This window comes from Sander vitreus, chromosome 8, assembly GCF_031162955.1.
Source record: "Sander vitreus isolate 19-12246 chromosome 8, sanVit1, whole genome shotgun sequence".
NCBI classification, from domain to species: domain Eukaryota; kingdom Metazoa; phylum Chordata; class Actinopteri; order Perciformes; family Percidae; genus Sander; species Sander vitreus.
Window position 1 is genome coordinate 1,624,772 of NC_135862.1, and position 10,000 is coordinate 1,634,771.

Below are 10,000 nucleotides of genomic sequence, written 5' to 3' on the forward strand. Positions count from 1 at the left end.
TGACTCCATACTTTCTCTCTGTAGACTATGACTCTATACTTTCTTTATAGACTATGACTCCATACTTTCTCTCTTTCCATACAGCGCTGGGTAAAAAAAAGGTTATTTAAATCAGTGCGCCCCCTTTAGATCCGACCACGTTCTCCCTCTTACCGGGGTAGTTCTGCATCATGACGGAGGGCATGCCTCTGTAGCCTGGGTGGCTCGGCTCGTAGCCATGGCTGTAGGCGTACGGTCCATGCATATACGGCATGTAGCCCTGGTGCTGCGCCAGAGGGGAGGAGAACTGCATGTGGGGGGGGCGGGCCTCCTTGCCTCCCCCCCGATGCTCCTCTGGAGGAAGCTGAGTCCTGCCCTCCGCCCCCTCCTTCAGCTCCTCTTTCTGGCCGCCGTCCTTCGGCCGTGGCCTCTCCTCCTTCCCCTTCCTGTCGCGCTCCCTCTCCCGCTCCTCTTTCCACCGGTCCTCCTCCTGCGGTTTCGGGGCTTCAGAGTATTTGTTGGGGTAGACGTACGGCCACAAGCGCGAGTCCGGCTCCTGCAGAGAGGACGTTAGAAGATAGTGAAGACAGCTGGCAGCGATGATGTCTGATGATGTTTTAAAAGGAGACACTACAGGCCAAAACATACTTTTTGTTTTTAGAGGTTTGGCTCCCAGAACAGGTCTGTCTAGTTGTGTTTGTAGGTTTCATCTAAACCCAAAGTTAGCACTAGATAATCAGTCCTTCCAGAAAAATGTGGAGTTTTTTTTGTGATTGTTTTGGGCTAAAATCCTTAATTATGCGTCACGTTTTCTTAAAAAATGCGATGGAATATGTGGGATATTTATTTTTATGCGATGAAATTGCGGGAACTTGCAAAAACTGTGGTTTCATCGTTCACGTCGCTTCATGACGTCGCTTCATGACGTCGCTTCATCACATAATGTCATCACGTCGCTTCATCACGTCGCTTCATCACATAATGTCATCACGTTGCTTCATGACGTCGCTTCATCACGTCATCACGTCGCTTCATCACATAACGTCATCACGTCGCTTCATCACGTCGCTTCATCACATAACGTCGCTTCATCACGTCATTACGTCGCTTCACCACATAACGTCATCACGTCGCTTCATCACATAACGTCATCACGTCGCTTCATCACGCCATTACGCCGCTTCACCAAGTCGCTTCATGACGCCGCTTCATGACGCCGCTTCATCACATAACGCCATCACGCCGCTTCATCACATAACGCCATCACGCCGCTTCATCACGTCATTACGCCGCTTCACCACGCCGCTTCATGACGCCGCTTCATGACGCTGCTTCATCACGCCGCTTCATCACGCCGCTTCATCACGCCGCTTCATCACGCCATTACGCCGCTTCACCACATCACGCCGCTTCATCACATAACGCCATCACGCCGCTTCATCACGCTCATTACGCCGCTTCATGACGCCGCTTCATGACGCCGCTTCATGACGCCGCTTCATGACGCCGCTTCATCACATAACGCCATCACGCCGCTTCATCACATAACGCTCATCACGCCGCTTCATCACATAACGCCATCACGCCGCTTCATCACATAACGCCATCACGCCGCTTCATCACATAACGCCATCACGCCGCTTCATCACATCACGCCATTACGCCGCTTCATCACGCCATTACTGCTCGCTTCATGACGCCGCTTCATGACGCCGCTTCATCACGCCATTACGCCGCTTCATGACGCCGCTTCATCACGCCGCTTCATCACGCTGCTTCATCACGCCGCTTCATCACGCCGCTTCATCAGCATAACGCCATCACGCCGCTTCATCACATAACGCCATCACGCCGCTTCATCACATAACGTCATCACGCCGCTTCATCACGATAACGCCATCACGCCGCTTCATCACGCTCATTACGCCGCTTCATCACGCCGCTTCATCACGCCGCTTCATCACGCCGCTTCATCACGCCGCTTCATCACGCCGCTTCATCACATAACGTCATCACGCCGCTTCATCACGCTATCACGCCGCTTCATCACATAATGTCATCACGCCGCTTCATGACGCCGCTTCATAACGCCATCACGCTGCTCATCACGCCGCTTCATCACATAACGCCGCTTCATCACGCCATTACGCCGCTTCACCACATAACGCCATCACGCCGCTTCATCACATAACGCCATCACGCCGCTTCATCACGCCATTACGCCGCTTCACCACGCCGCTTCATGACGCCGCTTCATGACGCCGCTTCATCACATAACGCCATCACGCCGCTTCATCACATAACGCCATCACGCCGCTTCATCACGCTCATTACGCCGCTTCATCACGCCGCTTCATCACGCCGCTCATCACGCCGCTTCATCACGCCATTACGCTGCTTCACCACATCACGCCGCTTCATCACATAACGCCATCACGCCGCTTCATCACGCCATTACGCCGCTTCATGACGCCGCTTCATGACGCCGCTTCATCACATAACGCCATCACGCCGCTTCATCACATAACGCCATCACGCCGCTTCATCATAACGCCATCACGCCGCTTCATCACATAACGCCATCACGCCGCTTCATCACGCTCATTACGCCGCTCATCACGCCGCTTCATGACGCTGCTTATGACGCTGCTTCATGACGCTGCTTCATCACGCTCATTACGCCGCTTCATGACGCCGCTTCATCACATAACGCCATCACGCCGCTTCATCACATAACGCCATCACGCCGCCTATCACATAACGCCATCACGCCGCTTCATCACATAACGCCATCACGCCGCTTCATCACATAACGCCATCACGCTGCTTATCACGCCGCTTCATCACGCCGCTTCATCACGCCGCTTCATCACGCCATTACGCCGCTTCACCACGCCGCTTCATCACGCCGCTTCATCACGCCGCTTCATCACGCCATTACGCCGCTTCATCACGCCGCTTCACCACGCCGCTTCATCACATAATGTCATCACGCCGCTTCATCACGCCATCACGCCGCTTCATCACATAATGTCATCACGCCGCTTCATGACGCCGCTTCATCACGCCATACACGCCGCTTCATCACATAACGCCATCACGCCGCTCATCACATAACGCCGCTTCATCACGCCGCTTCATCACGCCATTACGCCGCTTACCACATTACGCCATCACGCCGCTTCATCACATAACGCCATCACGCCGCTTCATCACATAACGCCATCACGCCGCTTCATCACGCCATTACGCCGCTTCACCACGCCGCTTCATGACGCCGCCTATGACGCCGCTTCATCATAACGCCATCACGCCGCTTCATCACGCCGCCTCATGACGCCGCTCATCACGCCGCTTCATCACGCCGCTTCATGACGCTGCTTATCACGCCGCTTCATCACGCCGCTTCATCACGCCGCTTATGACGCCGCTTCATGACGCCGCTTCATCACGCTGCTTCATCACGCCGCTTCATCACGCTATTACGCCGCTTTATGACGCCGCTTCATGACGCCGCTTCATCACATAACGCCATCACGCCGCTTCATCACGCTGCTTCATCACGCCGCTTCATCACGCCGCTTCATCACGCCATTACGCCGCTTACCACGCTGCTTCATCACGCCGCTCATCACGCCGCTTATCACGCTATTACGCCGCTTCATCACGCCGCTTCACCACGCCGCTTCATCACATAATGTCATCACGCCGCTTATCACGCTATCACGCCGCTTCATCATATACGTCATCACGCCGCTTCATGACGCCGCTTCATCACGCTATCACGCCGCTTCATCACATAACGCCATCACGCTGCTTCATCACATAACGCCGCTTCATCACGCCGCTTCATCACGCCATTACGCCGCTTCACCACATAACGCCATCACGCCGCTTCATCACATAACGCCATCACGCCGCTTCATCACATAACGTCATCACGCCGCTCATCACGCCATTACGCCGCTTCACCACGCCGCTTCATGACGCCGCTTCATGACGCTGCTTCATCACATAACGCCATCACGCCGCTTCATCACGCCGCTTCATGACGCCGCTTCATCACGCCGCTTCATCACGCCGCTTCATGACGCCGCTTTATGACGCTCGCTTCATCACGCCGCTTCATCACGCTGCTTCATCACGCCGCTTATCACGCCGCTTCATCACGCTCATTATCGCCGCTTCATGACGCCGCTTCATGACGCCGCTTCATCACATAACGCCATCACGCCGCTTTATCACATAACGCTCATCACGCCGCTTCATCACATAACGCCATCATACGCCGCTTCATCACATAACGCCATCACGCCGCTTCATCACGCCGCTTCATCACATAACGCCATCACTGCCGCTTCATCACGCCATTACGCCGCTTTCATCACGCCGCTTCATCACGCCGCTTCATCGACGCCGCTTCATGACGCCGCTTCATGACGCCGCTTCATCACGCTATCATTACGCCGCTTCATGACGCCGCTTTATCACTGCCGCTTCATCACATAACGCTATCACGCTGCTTCATCACATAACGCCATCACGCCGCTTCATCACATAACGCCATCACGCCGCTTCATCACGCTATTACGCCGCTTCATCACGCCGCTTCATCACTGCCGCTTCATCACGCTATTACGCCGCTTCACCACGCTGCTTCATCACGCCGCTTCATCACATACGTCATCACGCCGCTTCATCACGCCATCACGCCGCTTCATCACATAATGTCATCATCGCCGCTTCATGACGCCGCTTCATCACGCTGCTTCATCACATAACGCCATCACGCCGCTTCATCACGCCGCTTCATCACGCCGCTTCATCACGCCATTACGCCGCTTCACCATAACGCCATCACGCCGCTTCATCACATAACGCCATCACGCCGCTTCATCACGCCATTACGCCGCTTCACCACGCCGCTTCATGACGCCGCTTCATGACGCCGCTTCATCACATAACGCTATCACGCCGCTTCATCACATAACGCCATCACGCCGCTTCATCACATAACGCCATCACGCCGCTTCATCACATAACGCTATCACGCTGCTTCATCACGCCATTACGCCGCTTCATCACGCCGCTTCATCACGCCGCTTCATCACGCTGCTTCATCACGCCGCTTCATCACGCCATATACGCCGCTTCACCACGCTGCTTCATGACGCCGCTTCATGACGCCGCTTCATCACATAACGCCATCACGCTGCTTCATCACATAACGCTCATCACGCCGCTTCATCACATAACGTCATCACGCCGCTTCATCACGCTATTACGCCGCTTCATCACGCCGCTTCATCACGCCGCTTCATCACGCCGCTTCATCACGCCGCTTATCACGCCGCTTCATGACGCTGCTTCATCACGCCGCTTCATCATCGCCATTACGCTGCTTCATCACGCCGCTTCATCACGCCGCTTCATCACGCCGCTCATCACATAACGCCATCACGCCGCTTCATCACATAACGCCATCACGCCGCTTCATCACATAACGCTCATCACGCCGCTTCATCACATAACGCCATCACGCCGCTTCATCACGCCATTACGCTGCTCATCACGCCGCTTCATCACGCCGCTTCATCACGCCGCTTATCACGCCGCTTCATCACGCCGCTTATCACGCTGCTTCATCACGCTATTACGCCGCTTCATCACGCTGCTTCATGACGCCGCTTATGACGCCGCTCATCATCATAACGCTATCACGCCGCTTATCACATAACGCCATCACGCCGCTTTCATCATAACGCCATCACGCCGCTTCATCACGCTCATTACGCCGCTTCATCACGCCGCTTCATCACGCCGCTTCATCACGCTGCTTCATCACGCCGCTTATCACGCTGCATTACGCCGCTTCATCACGCTGCTTCATCACGCCGCTTCATCACGCCGCTTATCACATAACGCCATTACGCCGCTTCATCACATAACGCCATCACGCTGCTCATCACATAACGCCATCACGCCGCTTCATCACATAACGCCATCACGCCGCTTCATCACATAACGCTATCACGCCGCTTCATCACGCCGCTTCATCACGCCATTACGCCGATTCATCACGCCGCTTCATCACGCCGCTTCATCACGCCATTACGCCGCTTCACCACGCCGCTTCATCACGTCGCTTCATCACGCTCATTACGCCGCTTCATCACGCCGCTTCACCACGCCGCTTCACCACGCCGCTTCATCACGCCGCTTCACCACGCCGCTTCATCACGCCGCTTCATCACGCCGCTTCATCACGCTGCTCACCACGCCGCTCACCACGCCGCTTCACCACGCCGCTCATCACGCCGCTTCATCACGCCGCTTCATCACGCGCTATGACGCCGCTTCATCACGCCGCTCATCACGCCGCTCATCACGCCGCTTCATCACATAACGCCATCACGTCGCTTCATCACATAACGTCGCTTCATCACGTCATTACGTCGCTTCACCACATAACGTCATCACGTCGCTTCATCACATAACGTCATCACGTCGCTTCATCACGTCATTACGTCGCTTCACCACGTCGCTTCATGACGTCGCTTCATCACGTCGCTTCATCACGTCGCTTCATCACGTCGCTTCATCACATAACGTCATCACGTCGCTTCATCACGTCATTACGTCGCTTCATCACATCGCTTCATAACGTCTTTTTCATAACATTTTTCAAAGTATCAAATCATAACAAGAGTCATCTCGAGACACTTTACAGACAGTAGGTCTAGACCACACTCTATAATTTACAAGGACCCAACAATTCTAGTAATTTCCCCAAGAGCAAGCAAATTAACAGTGTCTCTTTTAGACAGTTTTTACGTTTTTGTTGCTTATTTCAACGGTTTTGGTACTTGTTTCCATTAACACCAGTATATTCACCACTAGACCTATTTATTTGCACTAGTTTTACACTTATTTTTGGTATTCATGGTCATTAAACCTCATTCATATGACATTTTCTAATTTTTGTGTAAGAAAAAAGCAGAAATTATGAATGATTTGGACTAATGTGTTAAGATCAGAGGAATGAAGGTAACGGATCATCACACATATGTCAAAGTTTAGTCAGGATGATGCTACAAAACTGAATAACAACACCCAAAATTCTATGAAAGTAGAGATCTGATCCTTAATTTCCTTTGTGAAGAGCGTCTTATGGAACCATCCACATTATTTTGGGGCAATTTGCTTAAAAGAAACCCATATTTATGATCTAGAAACGGGTCAAATGCAGTTACCTGTCTGTACCACATGGCGGGCTCTACGCCTGACGGCCTGCCTGGCTCAACCCCTGGCTTGGCCTCCTCTTTCCCATGATGCCCAGCTTCGCTCAGCTTCATCTTCAGGCCCTCAGGCTGGGCAGCGGTGGCGGCCTTTTGGTCCTCTCCCTTCGCCATGATGACCGATTTGGCTTGCTCTGCCGCTGGCGGCGTCTCTTTGGGCTTGGTCGGTTGGTTCAGCGCCCCCTTAGCGGCCAGGTCGGTGAGGCTCGGCGCTCTGGAGAGGGTGGGGGGCACGGAGGCTTTATGCTTCCACTCCTCCTTCCCAGACGCCTCCCGCTCCTTGCCCTCCGCCTTCTTGTCGGCGAGACGCTGCCTTTCCTCGTACTGCTGGCGGTAGGCGGGGTTGGAGGCCAGCAGGTGGGCGTGGTAGGCCTGGTCGGGGGAGTACGAGTACGGCGGAACGTAGTACTGGTTGTAGTACAGCGGTTGGGCGTACATGTTTGAGCGCTGCTGGATGACGGACGGCTGCTGAGGTCCCAGGTCCACCTTCCTCTCCTCCACTGGCTCCACCTTCAGCTTGAGGTCCTCACACACTTCAGGCTCCTCCTCCTTCTTCACCTTCACCTGAGCTCCCTCCACGTGGGGGGGCGCTGTGGGCGCGGCGCCCGGGCTCGGGTTGGGGTAGTTCGGGGAGTAGTAGGAGTCATAGTTGGGGTAGTACGCCGACTCTTTACTGGGCGCCTGAGGGGGGAACAGCGCCTTCTTGGCGCCTTCACGAGGCCCCTGGTCGGGCTCCGTTTTCACCTTCACGCCCTCTGCCTTCCCCTCGCCGTCCTCCCCGGCGTCCGAGATGTCCGAGTAGGCGGGGCTGCCGGTTTTGACGGACGCGTTGTCGGCGCCGTTCTGGTTGAGCTGCGGCCCGAGGCCGGCCTCGATCCGGCTCGCCACGCCGATGGACGGGCTGGGCGCGTTGTCCGAGAAGCTGTACACCTTGTCGGCCTCAGCCTTGATGCTCGCCAGACGACTCTGCTGTGCTTCCGAGGAGCCGTTGAGCAAAGCGTCCGGGGACTCCGAGTACGGGCTCTTCCCGTCCTCCGGCCTGGCGCCCTTCCCCTTCGGACTGTCGCCCTCCTTCCCGCCCTCGCGCTTCTTCTTGTCCTTCTTCTTCTTGTCCTTGGGGGTGGGGCTGGTCGCGGCGTCTGCCAATGGGGGCGCTTTGGGCTGCGTGTTTTTCAGCTGGGGGCTCTTGGGGACAGGCTGAACCACTGAGCCCAGAGCGGGGGAGGACGCCTGCAGGGCGTATGGCGAGGGGGCGTTGGGTGCGACAGGGCGGCCCGGCTTCACGCCTTTCTGTGTCAGTTTATCGGCTTTGCCGCTGGGCGCCATCTTCTTCGCCTTCCTGTCGTCCATCCCGTCGTTACTGGCGTCGTCCGTCAAACAGGCCGCCTCCTCGCCGCCGTCCGTGGCCTCTGGCTCGGCCTCTCCCGCCTTCTTCTTCCCCTTCGACGTTAGCTTCCCCGGCGAGGGCGACGGGGCGTCGAAGCCGCGTCCTTTGGGCGTGGTCGAGCGTGCGGGGGAGATGGCGGCCCCGTTGCAGGAGGCCAGGTCCGGGTGGAGTGCGGGGTCGTCCCCGTATTCGCTGTCTCCGTCCTGGTCCAACCGGACATCGTGGTCGTTGTGTGCTCGGGCCTGGTGGTACTTGAGCCCGTTGATGTGCTTGTACTTCTTGTTGCAGTTCGGGTGCGGGCAGTCGATGAGCACGGGAGACGGGCAGGTGCGGTCTAGTTGTGGCGGGGGCAGGGCGTCCGCTTTCCCTACGGCGAGGGGAAGCACAGCGCCAGTCGAGTTGGTCCTCATGCGCTTGGATGCCTTGGTGTCCTCCGAGCTGGAGGTGGGCTCCATGTCCGAGGCCGGTTTGGTCTTCCTCTTGGCGGACGACGGGCTGGCCTTGGCGTCCTCTGGGCCGCCCGCCGTCTGGCTGCCTCGCCGGCCTTTGCTGTTGGCTGCAGCTCCGCGCGTCTTGCTGCTGCCGCTGCCTTTGTTGTCGGAGGAGTTGCTGTTGTCGTTCAGCGGCGTGTTGCTGCTGGGGCGCATCCGCTTTCCCCGACCGCGCCCGCTCCGCATTTCCACGTCGCTGGTCGGAGACTCGCAGAACCTGGAAACACACGGGAAGCAACGCACAGGTTTAGCTCATTCAGAGACTCTGAGACAGAGATACCCAGGGTTCATACGCATTTTAACCAATACTTTTTCATGACTTTTTGGCACATTTCCATGACTATGTATTCCTGAAAATGTCAGTCGACATTATACAATAAGAATACATATATTCTGAGCTGATTACAGCAAAGACAACGTCAGCAGGATTGACGACAACATAGGCTCCAGAATATTTCCTTCTGGATTGACAGGTGCAATATTATGATTCATTTTTTAAAATGACATTTATATCAGTATATTAAGGTGCTGTGAGACAGCCTAACGGGGTACCAGGGGTATTAAGGTGCTGTGAGACAGCCTAACGGGGTACCAGGGGTATTAAGGTGCTGTGAGACAGCCTAACGGGGTACCAGGGGTATTAAGGTGCTGTGAGACAGCCTAACGGGGTACCAGGGGTATTAAGGTGCTGTGAGACAGCCTAACGGGGTACCAGGGGTATTAAGGTGCTGTGAGACAGCCTAACGGGGTACCAGGTGTATTAAGGTGCTGTGAGACAGCCTAACGGGGGTACCAGGTGTATTAAGGTGCTGTGAGACAGCCTAACGGGGTACCAGGTGTATTAA

At 55.6% G+C, this 10,000-nt stretch overlaps 1 protein-coding gene across 5 annotated transcripts in view; it reads right to left on the minus strand.

Annotated features, from left to right (window-relative positions):
* The window catches only part of LOC144521757 (zinc finger protein 609-like), a 59,596-nt gene that overhangs the window by 6,051 nt on the left and 43,545 nt on the right, over positions 1 to 10,000 (minus strand). For all 5 annotated transcript variants that reach the window (XM_078256344.1, XM_078256345.1, XM_078256348.1 and 2 more), the window contains 2 exons: positions 7,233 to 9,372; positions 154 to 535 (listed from right to left, as the gene is read on the minus strand). In XM_078256344.1, the coding sequence (XP_078112470.1) occupies positions 154 to 535; positions 7,233 to 9,372 (2,522 nt within the window). The remainder of the gene's footprint in view (positions 1 to 153; positions 536 to 7,232; positions 9,373 to 10,000) is intronic.